The sequence below is a fragment of the Nothobranchius furzeri genome, chromosome 3, assembly GCF_043380555.1.
Source record: "Nothobranchius furzeri strain GRZ-AD chromosome 3, NfurGRZ-RIMD1, whole genome shotgun sequence".
Taxonomy (NCBI): domain Eukaryota; kingdom Metazoa; phylum Chordata; class Actinopteri; order Cyprinodontiformes; family Nothobranchiidae; genus Nothobranchius; species Nothobranchius furzeri.
This window is the reverse complement of record NC_091743.1, coordinates 61,516,165-61,534,744: the sequence shown is the minus strand read 5'-3', so window position 1 is coordinate 61,534,744 and position 18,580 is coordinate 61,516,165. Positions and strand designations below refer to the sequence as shown.

General features: G+C 41.7%; 1 protein-coding gene across 11 annotated transcripts in view; it reads left to right on the top strand.

Moving 5' to 3' along the window:
* Positions 1-17,697, top strand: part of LOC107385338 (R3H domain-containing protein 2) — an 80,953-nt gene extending 63,256 nt beyond the window's left edge. For 10 of the 11 annotated variants that reach the window (XM_054752235.2, XM_054752216.2, XM_054752226.2 and 7 more), the window contains 9 exons: positions 2,666-2,801; positions 3,447-3,604; positions 3,808-3,947; positions 4,131-4,231; positions 5,152-5,315; positions 5,745-5,889; positions 6,799-6,893; positions 11,637-11,721; positions 16,166-17,697. In XM_054752235.2, coding sequence (XP_054608210.2) covers positions 2,666-2,801; positions 3,447-3,604; positions 3,808-3,947; positions 4,131-4,231; positions 5,152-5,315; positions 5,745-5,889; positions 6,799-6,893; positions 11,637-11,721; positions 16,166-16,527 — 1,386 coding nt within the window. In that variant the 3' untranslated portion in view covers positions 16,528-17,697. The remainder of the gene's footprint in view (positions 1-2,665; positions 2,802-3,446; positions 3,605-3,807; positions 3,948-4,130; positions 4,232-5,151; positions 5,316-5,744; positions 5,890-6,798; positions 6,894-11,636; positions 11,722-16,165) is intronic. The other variant, XM_054752239.2, reaches the window with a different exon arrangement.
* The last annotated feature ends 883 nt before the right edge of the window (positions 17,698-18,580 follow it).

Sequence of the window (18,580 nt, the reverse complement as noted above, 5' to 3'; positions counted from 1 at the left end):
TCAGAAAAGACAAAGATTCAAATGATTTATATTTAATTAGAATATTTTATTGTTTGATTAAACTGTAATATTAACTGAAAAAGGGACATAATATTAATTTACTACACTGGCCATTAGTATTATTACGAATACTGTAGTCATATTGCTAGTTTTCATAACCTAAAGATGGCATTATTGTGTTTTAGACATGATTTTAAATGTTAACTTCAATCAAAGCCTGAAGGAACTTTAATCAAAGCTTAAAGGTATCTGCTGTTTCTAAAACTCAAGTAACTTACTAGCCTGGCCTGCCAGACTCGTCCTCTGTTCTACGCAGCCCCATTGCTTCCCATAAGGAAGCATGGGACTGGCCGGTCAGGCTAGTAACTTACACAATCCTGAGAACAAAAACTTTATTTTTAATCTTTGTTTCTCTTTGTGAACTTTCTCGTTCTCTTTGACAATTTGCAGTAATGTAATTTCTTGAACAACTTTGAAAATTTCATTTCTAGCTCATCTTCACATGCATAAAAACCATGTATCAAATTACTTTGAAAATTTCATTTCTAGCTCATCTTCACATGCATAAAAACCATGTATCAAATTATTAGCAGCACGTAACTAAATAAATAAATATATATTTGATTTGTGTGCCCTTGAAGCTGCAATGACAAATCCGTAAAACAAGCTAGCTTTTAAACACAGACACAGAACTCCCACCTCTCTCTTTGGCTGACATCCCTAGGCCACGTACCCCAGATGCTGGAACCCGCATGGCCACAGGAAACGAGATAGCGCTAAACACCAGTCATTTTCTACATGCAAACATCTTTTGTTGTCCATGAAATTAAATGTTGTTTTTCTTTTTGGGACTCTGGATTTTTTTTCCTAAAGTTGAAGTGGTAGCAGCTGGCTACCTCTCACACCAGGGGTGTTCTGTTGCTAGATACGTGAGCGCATAATGAATGGAGGACCCAGGAAAGTGCGGAGGTTCGGTGAGACCAACTGGTTTATCAAATAGTTGGTTTTGATCTGATGTTATTGGTAGAGGAGACAAATGCGAGAGAACAACTTAGTTGATATTTTTTTTAAATTTCCCTAAAATATTTATAGCTACTATGTTAGAAAAAAAGTTAGCTTGATTTGCTATTGTAGCTTTAATTCTTCAAAAATAAGCAATTGCTTATCATGGCAGCAGTAGCTCAGGAGGTAGAGCAGCTTGTCCAGTATTCAAGAGGTTGCAAGTTTGATCCCAACTCTGACCAGAGAATGCTGCTGTTGTGTCCATGGGCAAGACACTTAACCCACCCTGCCTGCTGGTGGTGGATGGAGGGACCGGTGGCACCAGTGTTCAGCAGGCCTCACCTCTGTCAGTGAGCCCCAGGGCAGCCGTGGCTACATCGTAGCTCATCCCCACCAGTGTGTGAATGACTGATTGTGTTGTGAAGCACCTTGGGGGGTTGTAGAACTCTAAGAAGGCGCTATACAAATACAGACCATTTACCATGGCAACTTAGTGTTGAAACTTTCTTCTCACTTCTGAGTCCCAAGTGGCCCAAGTTTAATGTTGCAGGTTTAATGAGAGTTTTATTATTGATGGGGACTTTTTAACATATTGCTAACTCACCTCTTTGCCCCCGCCTGTTTTTAGTTAAATTAAATCAGTTTTTACAGTTAGCAAAAATATTTGAAGGCACAACTAACTTTTACATGTTCCCTATAAATTAATTTTTGTCTGAACTAAACTGACTTAATTGACTCTAGTTTTATCCTAGGTGCTGACGTTTTCTCTGTCACTCATACATTAGCTGAAACCATGGCTCAGACAGTTTCCACAACATCAGAAAAGAATCAAAACTTTTAAAATCTGGTGTATTTTAAATCCTTTGATCTGATGCCGTCAAACCACTGTTTGATTTTCATTCTTTGAGGGACGAGGAAACACTCGAGGCTTTGAGCATCGTCAGAAATCTCTCATCAGAAGTGTTGGTGCACAGAAACGTTCTGATTATTGACAGCAAACAAAGATCTCTCATCCAGATATTCAGCATGATGGTAACTGATTGGGATGCTCGTGTCATCGGAAATCGGGCCAGGTCGCGTGATTTTCAAAGGATTGGAATCTGGTGGAAAAAAAATTAATTTAACCTCATAAAACAACAAACATGACTTTTTCAATTTCTGCTGGGATGGATTTCCGAACGTAACAACAGTGGCTAATTTTATTTTAACAAGTTCCACTGCATCGATATTATTGATTAACAGACAGCAAAAATGTGCTAGCTGTTAGCTGAGCTAACATGTCGCCTTAGGAAGTCCAAAATATCAGCAGTTTGGGTTTATTTCAAGCCAACTATGAACGACAAGGCTGCTTTTGAATCTATTATTTTATTGGTAATCTTTCCTGTTTCTGATGAGCGATAGAGGTAAAATATTATTAGCAGCTTATTTTTAGCAGAGTGTTCTGAAATGTTGTTCTTAGCAGTTTTGTACAGCTGTTAATAACATGAGCTCCAGGCTAGAAATGCTCTTACAGAGTTAAAACAAAAGCAATAAAATAAAAGGTGGAGCAGCATAAAATCAATGCAGGCATTTAGAAATGAATGACATATTGTCAAGCATAACATATTTGTTCATGATTCAATACAACTTAGACAAATGTTATTTTCTTGTCATTTTTCTTCAGATACAGGTATCGTACTATCCTGCTGGTCAGTATCCCGGCTCAGGCCAGCAGTACCGTGTGTCCCAGCCAATATCCCACCAGGTGTCTTACCCAGCCCAACGAACCCAGCCCATGCCTCAGCCCGCTCAGCAGTCAGGTCAGCACTTCTTACCATCGTGATTCTCTTTTAACAAGAATGAGTGGACTGAATCATCTTCATCCTTCATTGTTGTTGATATTTTAATAATTATGAGGATCGTACCATAATAAGCAACAAATGAGCTGCAATTTAAAGAACCTGTTTTGTCCTATGAGAAAAAAAAAGAAGCTGACTCACAGTCTGCTTGTGCTGTCTGGTGAAAGGTTGGGTTTAAACGACCTTTTCCCCTGCATTATGTAGCCAAACCAAATGTGCTCAGACAAATATAGCGCTCTGTAACTTTCGTGGAAAACATGGGCTGGCAGCGGCTTCAGCGTTTAGCCTCTTTATTTTATGGTTTGTGAAGGTTGACTGTGTTTGAATAGCGAGTGGCAGACATTGTTGACAGCCTAAAAGGACTTTGGTTTATAATGGAAGTTTTCCAGTCCACATAACTAATGAAGACTAAGGTCAGTAAGACCTTGCATCACGTCAGCACTGATGTCTGTTGTGTGAATGTGGTTATTTATTCCTGGGGAAACTATAATGTCATTTATTCTTGATTCAAATCAAATGTGTGTACATTTATTACAGATGAAAAAAGAAACTACCACTGTTTTAAACAGTTTTGCTGTTTTTCTCTCCTCTCACTGTTGTCATCAGGTCTTCAGACCATAATGCCCAGCCAGCAGCCAAGCTATCAGGGTATGATGGGGGTGCAGCAGCCCCCAAACCCCGGTCTGCTAAACTCCCAGAGGGCAGGCATAGGAGGGCAGATGCAAAGCATAATGGTCCAATATCCACAGATGCCATCATATCAGGTGTGCACCGTATAATGTAAAATATTAGTCAGCATTTCAAGGTAGTGACTGCAGAGTTGTTATCTTTATAGAGTCTGGGTTGAGGCTTTTATTTATTTATTTATTTATTTAATCAGAACTGACATTTCTTCTTAAATTTTAACAGCATCCACCCAGAAACACCACCCCAGTTGTCTTCATGATGTTTTCACTCGTTTTTCCAGGTACCAGTGGCCAGTGAAAATCAGCAGGTGGTGCAGCAGCAGTACCAGCAGCAGGTCATGGTACCAGTCAGCCAGTCTGTCCAAGGCCCCATGCCTGTCTACTACAGTGTTATCACACCCACACAGCAGAATAGCACAAGGTATGAGTGTCTCGCACAGTAGATCTACTGAGGGACAATACAAGTCCTCCATTAGAACAGCAATATTAAGGATTCTGTTTCCTTTGATTTATTTTTCTGAAGATGGATTAAACCATTATAAATTGAACATGGGTTAGGTTTTATCATGTTTTGAGTTATTTAACCCATTTTTTTTCCTTGCAGCCCATCAGTAGGTTACCTGCAGCCTCCCAGTTCAGAGCAGTTTCAGATCACACAGCCTCCGTCACCCTGCAACCCTCAACCATTGCAACAGCAATATTCAGGTGAGTTCAAGATTTAAGATAGCTAAATTTCCTTAGTAAAATTTTCATAATCCCATTATGTGGCTTCAATTCATCTTATACACTTAATGCTCAAAAAGTGTAGAGAAAAAATCAGCCTCTGGTTCATACAGCATCTACACACGTCACTCAGTAAAGACAGTTGTGCTGTTTGTGTAAATAAAAAACTGACTTTGAGTTCACATAACATAATACCACTATAAATGGTAGAAGTGGGATTTTATCTGCCATGTATAAAAACGAGGTGAAAGGGATTCAGAGGAAAGGTCAGACAAAGGCACACGGAGTTCACACTGAAGTTGTAAATCGATGTTCTTTAAAGAGGTCATGTTTGATGAACAACAAGCCTCACACGTTTATTCTGCTGCTGCTGAAGTGGATTCTGATCAGAATGCAGTTGTGCTGCAGCAATAATTAGATTGTTTGGTCACTGAGACCTGTGTAAACGTTGTTTTACCCATTTGTTCAAGGTTTTAGCTTCTTATGATAGAACGGGCTAAAGAATAGTTCATAAAGTTCTTCTCTTGGAGACCGACTCTACATTATCATCTTAGATTAGCTAAAACAGCCACATGAGGAGATGAACTCAGACCAGGAAATGGTGGATACTAATGCTTGTTATTAAAAGGTATAAAACGGGTACGGTCTGTCAATGATTGAGAATTTCAATTTACAGTTAACTAAACTCCGTTTAATGGTGCACTCCTTTATAAATAGAGAATTAAAGTATCACAACTTTTTACCAGATGTGTTTTACCTGGTGATTTCACAGCTACCTTTTCATTTGTTCGTTCATTTGTTCATTCATTTGCAGAAGCAGGGATTTGTTTTGCATTTCATCTCACAAACTGATAGTTCCTAACTAATATGTGTTCCTGGTTGTATTTTGTTATTTGGGATAGCTCCTCCTGGGCCTGGGGTGATGGTCATGCAGCTGAGCGTCCCCAACGGACCACAGCCTTCCCAGAACCCCCCTCTGGTTCAGTGGAACCCATGCAAGTATTACAGCATAGAGCAGAGGCCCAGCAAACCTGGAGAACTCTACAAACCTGATAACTCTGCGCAGGTACACAAGGAAGACCCTTATGTACCATTTCATTGTCACTACCACCCTCTAGTGGTCATGTAATGCATAACGGGTGGAGTTCATGACTTCAGCTTCTTTCAATCTGATAATTATTTAAAGTTTATATTATTGCTTTATGTATATCTGTTAAATATATACGTTCCTTGGTGCATGATGTATATATGGATTAGGTAAAAGTTAACTGATTTAGACAAATGATGTTATGAATTTGCTTGTCACATGGACATGTATGTATTTTCCTTTTATTTTTCAACATTTTGTTTTGAATGTGTATTTTTTGCTTGACATAAATACAAAACTGAAAACTGATTCGGTTCAGTTTATCCTCTAAAATGAAAGAAGTTTATATCACATCACATCAGGTCCATCTTATTATCTTCATTGTTTTCCCCTCTGATTTTTTTTAAGGCCACCACTCAGCTGACGAGTCCTCTGGCCTCCCCCACTCAGTCTCCCACCCCATCTCCCTCTGGCAGTGTCGGCAGCGTCTGTCCAGGTCTGGGACCATTACCTCTTATTTCCCAGTTCCCGCGGCCGGGAGGACCAGCTCAAGGTACCGGAGAAGATTCAGAAACATGAACACACGAATAACCTTGTAGGTTTAACGGGTCCTGAGTTCATATGTGGTCAGATATTGAGTTATCACAGCCATAGACATAGGGCTGACTAAATCTACTTCCTGAGCAGTTTGCTTATTTATCCTAATGAACTCAAATCTACTATTTAATGAATAGATTTATTTGACTTCCTGGTCTTTGGGTGATTTACGAGTCAGATTTTTGGCGTAAATTCAGTAAAAGTATAGATTTTAACTCAATATTTAGATGGGATGAATTTGATCTCTACTCACTAGTCACTAAACCATTTTAAGGGACTGTTGTCAACTCTATAAACATGATCAAAACGACATTTATCCTTATTTTTGCAAACAAAATACTGTGTCAGCTTTAGGGTTTAAGCCCCTCCCCCGTGGGTTCATCTTGGGGATCTTATCACAGTAACTCAAAATTTTGCCAGGTGGCCTTTGGCTCCGAACCAGTAGCGATAACTCAGCAGGTGCACGTGACTGGCAGCCTTCCACCTGGTCAAAACTCGTGCAGCAGCACATGATCTCACCTCATGGCTGACCTTTGACCTACACTTACACTCAGCCCGAGTGTCCTCTTTAGCATATATGACACGTAGGAACAAGGTCTTGCATCAGTCTGAAATTTTATTTCTGATCTCAAAACTAAAGTTTTCATTTTCACCAAAAAAGCAACACGAAATTCTCAGATATTGCTTATTTGTTTATTTATTTATTTATAACTCCTAAACTTTTCCTGTTCCTATTTTGTTTTATCATAGTTATTTATTGTTTCTTTTGTCGATTATCTTCTGAAAAGTTTCAAAAACTTGAAGCTTTAAAACTGTCAGATCCCTCCTGGTGCTGTTGGACTGACTGTGTTTTTACTTTCTTTAGGTGATGGTCGTTACTCTTTGTTGGGACAGCCTCTCCAGTACAGTCTCTGTCCTCCACCTCTCATGCATGGCCAGTCCTCGTACAGCTCCCACCAGGTCAGAAATGGCACAACTTTACCAAAACAAAATGCCTGTTGCTCACTTTAGTTTCCCTTTTGAAATAATGAAAAATCACAGAAACGCATCTCAGGGTTACACAGGATTTTACAGACCTATTGAAATGTATTGTTTACATCCAGGTAACTGCACACACGCAAGAACGCCGTCTCCAGCCATTACTCAGAGCTGTATCTCCACGATTTAAGCTAACAAAATATAACCTAGGGACTTAGATTTGACTACTTTAGATTATCTAACACATCTTTGTGCATATGAACTAAAAAATAAACATCTCACAGCTAACGGTGTTTAGCACAATACTTCCAGATGCGTTTGAAATGGGCAAGGAGCTGTGGGGATGACCTCGGTCTGTTGGTTCTCCCCCGGCTGACTGCTCGTCTCTGCGATCACACATAATTATATAAATTATATTATATATTTCTCTTAAGATCCCATCAAAATGTAAAAAACAGGTTTGAAGACATTATTCACTGAGTAGCCTTGATTAGACTGCATCTCTTTCTCAGCGCAGTAAATAGTCAACATTTCAGTTGAAATCACCGATTATGGTTATGAAATGCTAGAGAGGAGTTTTATTTATGACTAGGCAATGCAGGGTATGTGAATAAATTGCCACATAAGTGAAAGTGTTTTATTTTGTGTTGTCACAAATTCTTTAATGAATCTTGATTTGTCGACAGTTTACCCTCACTTTATCTGTGATTTGGTTACTCACTTGTCCAGAACTGATTTGAGAAAGTTCCAGACAGATTCCAGATAAAAGCAAAGAATTGTAGGGCTGAACAATTATAGGGAATGATTGAATTGCAATTTTTCTAGGAGAAATTATGATTTCAATTCAGTTTGCAATTCACATCATGTTCACCATGTTCAGACATAAAGGTGTCCATGTGCTCTTGGCACCAGGATACCTTAGGCCGCAGCTCAATGATCGACTTTGTTGTTGTTTCATCTGACCTGCGGCCGCATGTCTTGGACACTCGGGTGAAGAGGGGGGCGGAGCTGTCAACTGACCACCACCTGGTGGTGAGTTGGCTCTGATGGTGGGGGAGGATGCCGGTCAGACCAGGCAGGCCCAAACGTATTGTGAGGGTCGGCTGGGAACGTCTGGCAGAGTCTCCTGTCAGAAGGAGCTTCAATTCCCACCTCCGACAGAACTTCCAAAATGTTCCGGGGGAGGCGGGGGACATTGAGTCTGAATGGGCCCTGCTCCGTGCCTCCATTGTTGAGGCGGCCAACCGGAGCTGTGGCCGCAGGGTCGTTGTTCCTTGTCTTGGCGGCAATCCTCGAACCCGCTGGTGGACACCAGTGGTCAGGGATGCTGTCAAGCTTAAGAAAGAGTCCTATCAGGTATTTTTTGCCTGTGGGAGTCCAGAGGCAGCTGACAGGTACCGTCAGTCCAAGCGGAATGCGGCTCGGGTGGTTGTGGAGGCAAAAACCTGGGCATCGGAGGAGTTTGGTGAGACCATGGATCAAGACTTTCACACGGCTTCGAGGAGATTCTGGTCCACCATCTGGCGCCTCAGGAGGGGAAAGCAATGTGCTACCAACACTATTTATAGTGAAAAAGAAGAAAATATATTTTCAATCGCGCCTCTCAAGATAAAAATCAAGAGGCGCTTCATAAAAACAAAAAATGTAAAAAATATAAAAAAGAGTTTAGAAAATGATTAAAAATATATTTAAAATGAGCAAAAAAAAATAGACAATTGTGATAAAAAATGTAAAGAAAGAAAGAAAGAGTGAATAGGAAAGAGGGGAATCAGTGGATCCTGAGGAAGGTGGAATAGGTAGGGAGAGCAGAACAAGTGGGGATGGTGTGCTGCTGACCTCTACTTGGGATGTTGTGGATCGGTGGGCAGAATACTACAAAGACCTCCTCAATCCCACCGACACGTCTTCCAGTGATGAAACAGTCTGGGGACTTTGGGTTGGTCTCTCATATCTCTGGTGCTGAGGTCACTGAGGTGGTTAAAAAGCTCCTCTGTGGCAAGGCTCCAGGGGTGGATGAGATCCGCCCGGAGTTCCTTAAGGCTCTGGATGTTGTGGGGCTGTTTTGGCTGATGCGGCTCTGCAATATCGCGTGGACATCGGGGGCAGTCCCACTGGCCTGGCAGACCGGGGTGGTGGGTCCCCTTATTTAAAAGGGGACTGCAGGGTGTGTTCCAACTACAGGGGGATCACACTCCTGAGCCTTCCTGGTAAGGTCTATTCAGGGGTTCTGGAGAGGAGGGTCTGTCAGATTTTCGAACCTCAGATTCAGGAGGAGCAATGTGGTTTTCGTCCTGACCGTGGAACACTGGAGCAGCTCTATACCCTTAGGGGGTTCTGGAGGGTGCGTGGGAATTAGCCAAACCAATCTGCATGTTTTTTGTAGATTTGGAGGAGGCATTCGACAACGTCCCTTGGGGGGGCCATGTGGGGGGTACTCTGGGAGTATGGGGTACCAGGCCCTCTGATACAGGCTGTTAGGTCCCTGTATGACTGGTGTCAGAGCTTGGTCAGCATTGCCGGCAGTATGTCGGGCTCGTTCCCAGTGAGAGTTGGACTCCACCAAGGCTGCCCTTTTCCACCGATTCTGTTCATAACCTTTATGGGCAGAATTTCTAGATGCAGCCAAGGTGCTGAGGACATCTGTTTTGGTGGCCTGAGGATCGGGTCTCTGCTTTTTGCAGATGATGTGGTCCTGTTGGCTTCATCAGAACGTGATCTTCGGCTTTCGCTAGAGCGGTTCGCAGCCGAGTGTGAAGCAGCTGGGATGAGAATCAGCTCCTCTAAATCTGACCATGGTCTTGAGTCGGAAAAGGGTAGAATGCCTTCTTTGGGTCAGGGATGAGGTCCTGCCCCAAGTGGAGGAGTTTAAGTATCTCTGGGCCTTGTTCACGAGTGAGGTAAAGCTGTGGCGCGAGATCGATAGGCGGATTGGTGCTGCGGGGGTTGTACCGGTCTGAGTCAGAAGGTGAAGCTCTCGATTTACCGGTTGATCTACGTTCCTACCCTCACCTATGGTCATGAGCTTTGGGTAGTGACTGAAAGAACGAGATGACGAATACAAGCAGCCGAAATGAGTTTTCTCCACAGAGTGGCTGGGCTCTCCCTTAGAGATGGGGTGAGAAGCTCAGTCATCCGGGAGGGGCTCGGAGTAGATTAGCTGCACCTCCACATCGAGAGGAGCCAGTTGAGATGGCTCGGGCATCTGGTCAGGATGCCTCCCTGGTGAGGTTTTCTGGGCACGTCCAACCGGGAGGAGGCCTAAAGGGAGACTCAGGAAACGTTGGAGGGACAATGTTTCTCACTTGGCCAGGGAACGCCTTGGGTTCCCCTGGAAGAGCTGGCCCAAGTGGCTGGGTAGAGGGAAGTCTGGGCCTCTCGACTTAAGCCGGGCGTACACTGTGCGACTTTTTCACTTTTTTGAGCCGATTTTCCAGTCGTGCGAGAAGCCACGACATCAGGGCGAGTTTTGCGCCAAGCGGTCGTGTAGTGTACAGGGGGTTACGAGAGGCGATTAACACCACGTGACCAGCCGCCGATCAGCAGTCGTGAGGTCGCAGGGACTTCTGGTGTGTTTAATATTTCGCTCGTCCCTCGTGAGGGTATCGCACTGTTGAAGCGGCGCTGCGAGCAGCTACGATCCAAAAAGTATCAGAACCGCTCACGGCGCATGCGCGCGCAATCCTGCATCAACGCCGGCCGGTCGCTCGCTATTTCCCTAATAACACACGCTGTTCGTTTTTGTTTCTACACGTTTTTTTTACTCACAAAGATTGTCAAGAAAGCGTGTTTGTCGTGTTCATGTCAAATTAAACTGATCACAAAACACAGATTCACTTTCTTTATTTCGTTTTCCTCATCTAACCCCCATAAATCCCTGTGTCCTCCTGCAGCACTCCCGAAGGACAACAGGCAAGACAAAAAAGTCTGACGTGTTGAGTAAAAACTGCTATTTTTAGCACATTTTTAGGGCCGACGTGTTGCTACCAGACGTACAGTGTGAGCAGTCAGGTCGCATGCGAGAACTGGGTCGTACAGTGTGAGCGCATGACTCGTGAGATCTGCTCTGCGAGGAAGTCGTACAGTTTGAGTTGAAGCTGAACGCTGCGAGTGAAAAAGTCGCACAGTGTACGCCCGGCTTTAGGCTACTGCCCCTGCGACCCGACTCCGGATAGATGGATGGATGGATGGATTCACATCAATTCAAGCAGAATATACAGTATCATTTAAAAACATGATGGGGAAATCAAATCATATTTTTAGTGCAGCGCCACAAGAAAATAAAAACATGGAAAAACGACCAAATGTGCCACCCTATCAGCTCAAACATTGGGCTTCCACAACCTTCTGCCCCCACACCCCACCATCACTTGCTTCTACTGATGTAAAGCCTCCTTCTCACTGGAGGCATCAGCAGTGGAACGTCACTGCTTCAAGTAGAATCCATTATAGTCTATATGGTTGATCCAAACGGGCAGCTAAAGATAGGATCGGGTTGTATTTTTGCAGCAAGCTGCTTTTGGGACACGTCAGTTTCTGTAGTTAACACAGGAAGTCACACATGGTTTCAGTGTTAAATGTAATTTTCAAAATAAAAGTTTGTCAGTGCCTAGTGGGAAGCTTGAGGTGAATGCTTCCTTTAACTGCTGCCACCATCTAGTGCCCTGTCATGTGACTGTGTGGCTCCAATAAACCCAGTAACCTGGTAAAACCTCCTGCTGTTTTCAGGGTCAAGGGGTGATGAAACATGGGGCGAGAGGGAAAAAACAAACACTCAAATCAGCGTCTACAGATCTGGGCACCACTGATGTAGGTAAGTCGGAGATTCTTCTTTATAATCCAAACAAGTTTATTTAGGTACAGTATTCTTATGCTTAACGCAAAAGCATGCACAAGCTGTTCTTCAGTGGGTGAATGCATTCTTTTTGTTATTTAAGTTTTTTATTAAGTTTTCCAAATTTTTACACACAAACAAAAACAAAATACCAAAATAACCCCCCCCCCCCCCACCCCCCACCCCTTACAGCACAGGCTAGCTCAAAACCACACAACCACAATTCATAATAATTTCAAAACATGCTGTCCAACAACTTTTATATCTTTTTACCAATAAAAACAAAAATTCATTCCAGGTATCAAAATATGAGTCTTTTTTTCTCTTCATTTTAGCAATTAATAATTCATAAGATGCTATATCCGTCATCGTTATTATCCAGTCTCTGTAAATAGGTGTCTCAAAACTTTTCCATTTATGCAGTATGACTCTAGCTGCTGAAATAAAACCTGTAAGAGCCAGGGCCCTTGCCGTTGTAGATATATTCGGTACACTCCTAATAAACAAAGTCGAGCAGTTTCCGGGAGCGGCATATCCAACCACTCTTGCATTGTATTCAGTATTTTTTTCCAAAAAGGTTGAACAACATAGCATGACCACATAGAATGAATAAAAGTACCTTCCTGCCTTTTACATTTCCAGCATAAATTATTCTCCATTAAACCCATTTTATAAAGATGAACCAGTGTAAAATAATAACTATGGATTATCTTATGTGTCAGCTTTCCTCGTACTTCCCTGGTAAACCATCCCATATTGGACATTATCCTTTGCCATGAATCTCTATCCAACCGTATGCTTAAATCCCTCTGCCAAACATGCCTTAAGCCATCATAATTTCCATATAAGACTTTGGCTGCCATCTTATAAAACATAGATGCTGACTGATACTTTTCTGCTAATTTTAAATAGATCTGTACAACATTGTCCTCTTCAGGTAACCCCATAACTAAACTGTCCAAGCTACGTCTTATTTGGAAATATCTCCATAAATTACCTATACTATCCACGTTAAATTGTAGCCTCAAGTCCTGATAAGATGTCACAGTTCTGTTCTCTATTAGATCCTCTTTTTTCTCATGCCCCTATCTCTCCACGTATTCCAACAGATGACCCCCCCCCCCCCCCCACTGCTGGGTTATATCCAATTGGTGAATATAATTGTTTATACTGGGATATCTTTAACCACTTGAGTTTGATCCAGATATTTTTAGAATGCTGTAATATTGGATTACTCTCTTTATACTCAGCTTCCTTCTTTTGTGCTCCTTTTTGTGACAAAGCTTCCAAAGGCCAAAAGGGGGCAGTAAATTATTTTTCTATACCTACCCATCCTAAATAAGTGTCCTCTTTACCACAATGTTTTGTTAATTTAGCCACTTCAAAGGCAATGTTATACAGCTCCACATTTGGCAAAGCAAGACCCCCATCCCTCCTTGTTACATACAGTTTTTGTTGATTCATCCTTGGTTTCTTTCCATTCCATAGATATTCCTTTACCGTCTGATTATATTGAGAATAATACTCTTCACTTACTGAAATCAGAAGCATCATTGACAAATAATGAAATCGTGGCACAATCACCATTTTAATGGCATTATTTTTTCCCCATGATGTTAAATTGAGTGCTTTCCATTTCTCCAGGCTGTACTTCATCTTAATAAGGAGAGGAGCCGTATTAATGTGCATTATATCTGTTATATTAGCACACAGTTTAACCCCTAAATACTTCATCCCAGATGAGAGCCATTTAAAATTCCTTGCACGCACCATGGTAGAATAACAAGCTCTAGAAATGGCCATAGCCTCTGACTTATGCCAGTTAACTTTATAACCCGAAATTTGAGAGAATAAATCAACTTTGTCAAGAAGAGCCTGGGTAGAAGATGTCTGCTCTGAAATCAAACAAAGAATATCATCTGCGTAAAGAAAAATTTATGTTCTCTCCCACCTGCTTCCACCCCTTTAATTGCTCCCTCTTTCCTTATTGCAATTGCTAATGGCTCCATAAACAATATAAATAATAACGGGGACAAAGGATCCCCTTGTTTTGTACCCCTAAACTGTCTAAAAAAGGGGGAAATAAAACCATTTGTAACTACAGCTGTCCTCGGCTTTGCATGTATTGCCTTAACCCATGTAAGGAAACCGCTTCCAAATCCAAATTTTTCCAAAATATTCCATAAACACTCCCATTCTACCCGATCGAACGCCTTCTCAGCATCAAGTGAGAAGGCAGCGACCGGCACATCACTCTCCTGACTTTTCCACTTCAAATGAAGTAGTCTCCACATATTACCAGATGAGGACCTTCCTTTAACAAAGCCCACCTGGTCAGGATGAATGAACAAAGATAAAAGTTTTTCTAATCTCATGGATAAAATTTTTTGCAAGGACCTTACAGTCGACATTCACCAGACTCACAGGCCTGAAGCTACCAGGATCCAACGGGTCTTTTTCTTATTTTAAGATCACTGATGTAAGAGCTTCATAAAAAGTTTCAGGTAGACATCCTAATGATTTTGCCTCCCTATATTAGAATAGGCACCAGAAGGTCTATGTTAACCCTACAATACTCAGTAGGAAATCCATCTATTCCTGGGGATTTACCCCCCTTCATAGACTGAATTGCAGCTCGGACCTCCCCCTCAGTAATCGGTGCATCCAGTTCCTGTTCCTCAGCTTGATGTAGTGATAACTGAGGGAGTTCGAGCCCAGAAGTAAAGGCTTCCTATTTACTTACGTCTGTCTTGGCGTCAGTGGAATAAAGATTTGTGTAATACCTCTGAAACAACTGATTGATCTCAGACGTCTTAGTTACTACTTCCCCTTCTTTGTTTCTAATTCCTGAAATAACATAGGCTGCCTCTTGTTGATTCAACTGCCTTGCCAAGAGTTTACTGGCTTTATTTCCATTTTCAAAAAAATTTGCCCTTGTCCTGAAAAGCGCATATTCTGCCTTTTTGTTAAGTAACTCGTTAAAATCCATTTTCATTTTACATACTTCTTTTAGTAGTGACTCATTGTAGTTTAATAACAACTACTTTTCTTTGTCTTTTAATTGGGATTCTAATAACCTATTTTTTGCCTTATCCATTCTTTTCTTCCTGCTTGAATATGCAATAATTTTGCCCCTGACAAAAGCTTTAGAAGCCTCCCAAATGGTACTAAATTTTTCTGTCGATCCAGTGTCTTCAGCATATCCTCAAATCCTGAATCTTGGAAAAGGGAAACATTAAGCCTCCATCATTTACTTTTAGCCTGGTCCTCCCCCATCACAAGTTCCAACGTAACAATTGCGTGGTCTGTAAGTGCTATTGCTCCAATTTTACAACTAACACACAAATCACTCGTACATTTAGAAAGCAGAAAATAATCAATCTTCGAATAGGATTTATGCTCATGGGAAAAGAATGTAAATTCCTTTTCTCTTGGATTAACGATCCCCTATATATCCACAAGACACAAATCTTCCAGTAGTTGGTGAATAGCCTGTCTATCCCTAGGAATCCATTTGCTATATGTTGTCTTATCCAATATACCATCTTGCACCTGATTGAAATCACCCCCTAACAAAATTTGTCCATCCAGTGAACCCAAAAGCTTATTAATTTCATTTTAAAAAAATTGGGATCTTCTGTGTTAGGAGCATATATATTACAGAGAATTATTCTACTCCCATTAATTTTTGCTTTAATACATATGAATCTTCCCTCTTCATCTTTATGTTGATTTAATAATATAAAATTCATACTTTTATGCACCAAAATTGCGACTCCCCGTTTCTGACTATTAAAACAGCTGTTGAACACCTGCCCCACCCACATTGCTTTAAGTTTATCTGCTTCCTTATCTATTAGATGCACTTCCTGGTGAAATGCTATATCTATCTTTTGAGCTTTTAAATAATTCAAACATTTCTTTCTCTTCACAGGATTCGACAGACCATTCACATTCCATGTTACCATTTTAACACTTTTAACCAGTTTCTCTCTCTATTGACAACCAAGGATCAGAATCAATAAGGATAGCAAAACATAGTATAATACTATAGGACGGTGATTGTATACCGTTGTAGAACCCAGGCCTGTGCTGCACATAAAGACAAACTATAATCCCCCCGAACAAAACCCTTTATACCCACTAACATAAGCTTTATAAACTTTAAAATAACCCTACCCCCCAAAGAAACAAGAAATCTCTATGGTCCGTGAGGCGCGACTTGTAAACCCCCCCCCCCCCCCCAATCCTCTGACAGTCCCCCCCCCCCCCCCAAAAAATACATATATATGTATATATATGTGTATATATATACAGATATACATTTATACATACATACCCACGTGACTCCGCAATCGGGGAGAATGCATTCTGTAAATAAACTACACCAGGCTAACACATCTTTCTCTGACCCTGTATGCAGTGGTTAGCCGAGTTCTCGAAGTGACCGACCTGCCAGAGGGGATTTCACGTCCAGAAGCCGAGAAGCTTTTCAACCAACTTTCCATGTGTGGCGCCAAGATCCAGTGGCTAAAGGAGCCCCAAGGAGGCCGAGGAGTAGCAGGGGGCTGTGGCCCCGGAGCCAGCATGATGGGAGCCGGAGGAGGGAAGTACGACAGCAACGATCCGGCACACCTCTACACAGTAGTGGCAGTGTTCCCCAGCACCATGGCTGCCCAGAGTGCTTCCTTCAAACTGAACAACAGCGGGGCCAGCCTCTTCAAACTGAGGGCTGCCAAAAAGAACTATGACCTGCGTGTGCTGGAGAGAGCCAGTTCTCAGTGAGAGGAAGAGACGGCGGGGGACAGACGGACTCTTGGCGAAACAGTGGAAAAGGAAGGAGGACCGAGGGGGCGGGACCGCTCTTAGTGTACAATTTAAAATTAAACAAAAAAACAACAACTTGAGTTAATTATGTGTCAAATGTATAAAAGGGAAGAAGGTGTGAAACATGAGGTGGCTGGTGTTTGGTTGCAAATCAGATTTTTGTCGTTTGTTTTTATTCATCAGATTTGTTTGGTATTTATAAAGCAGAAGAGCACACAAGACACGCGAGCATGTGTTTCAATGTTGCTGTGGAATGAGTGCTGCCACCGCACGCGCACACACACACACACACACACACACACACACACACACACACACACAGCTCAAAAGACACAAACGGACACAAAGTGCAGGCAACAGGGTCACGTAGCACATAATACACTGGACAGTCGATCCCAGTCAGAACTCCTCCTCCCCTACTGTTCTACAAATCCTTTTTCTGCCAGCGCGTTCTCTTTCTCTCCTTCTTTGGCTTTCCATCACCCAGTTGTCCCAGAATCTGACATATTTATAAAACTTCATACGCACAGTTGCGCACTCTCTCTGCTCTCCCCAGCTGCTCCTCCTTTTCTCTCTCTGTTTTTCCCATTTTTCCTCTCTCTCTCTCTCTCTCTCTCTCTCTCTCTCTCTCTCTCTCTGCTTATCTATTCCTCTCATGTAGTGTCACTGCTCTCTCCTCTCTTGCTTTCTGTTTGCCTTACTGCTGTTGTGGGTTTCTGTATTGCGCTTTTTCTTTTCTGAAAAGTATTTTTTTTGAGGGTTCGATATATTTATATAAGTGATGTAAGGAATTAAATGAAATCTATATATTCAGTAATTTCTTTTGTTCCCAAGTGACAAAGTTTAGGCCATCCTTTACTCCTTCCTTCCCAAACCCACCCACCCCTACATTTGTTTCCTCCTTGCTTCCCCCTTCTTCAGCCCTCTCCTCTCCCACAGCCGTCCCCCCAGCTTCTCTCAGACGTCCCCATTTGTGTTTGCATTATTTTCGTTGACAGCTGTGCAGAAGGTATCAGAAGAAGTAGTTAAAGTGCACAATGATTGCATATGTCTACTGTAAATTTAATTTAATCTGTTATTTTTGTTTGTTTTTAAAAATATAAAGTTGAGAAAAATCTATTAAAACAAGATTTGTGTTGTGTGGTTTGTTAAGTCTTAACCTGCCATAATCAGATCATGTATGGTTATTTTTAATCTTTCCCATTTTTAAAAAGTGCTTTTTTCTAGTTTGACATTAAGGGGTGGGGGGCATTAACTTTCAGGCAGCAGAAAATTTAATTCAGCTTCTTTTTACAGCTCCAGTCCACAACAGATGCTTCACTTTCCATACAAACAAATTAATCTATTAAAATATACCCAGCATTAAAGAAACTAGATTACACCAAATGTTCACTTTAAAGAGACAGTGTGCTGTTTTTACCATTAAATATCCATCAAAACGTTGAAAATTAATAAAATGTAGTTAAAAAGTACATAGGGCACAGATCTGGCATCTTTGGGGGATGCCATATTAGATGTCATGTTTCCTTCTGGCTGGCTCGGGGTCCTGCGCCTGTCAACATCCCACTAGATGATTGGCTGCATGTATGACTTACGGTAGTTACGCTACCATGTTCAAAAACATTTAGGCAGAGAAACATTATTTTAATTACTAAACTCTCCAAAACGTGAAAGAACATAATCGACAAAGATTCAATATATCGAGCGGTATTACCGTAGTTTGATGACGTCATCGTCATGTGAAGGACCCAAAGCAGATCTGGAGCCTCACTTATCAAGCTTGCTTACGCACAAAGCGGGGTCGGAAAACTGCATAAGCAACTTTCCACGCAAACTTTGGGATTTATGAAAGAAAACTTAGCGGAAAAATATGCGCAACTTTAAGTTGACCAAGGACCTGGCTTACGCACATTTTGTACATGGAGAGCACCTGCACTGCTGCTGCTGAGAAGGATAAAATTATTAAATCTTGCAGCATTATCACTTGTACTGCTTCGTTTTCACACAGAAC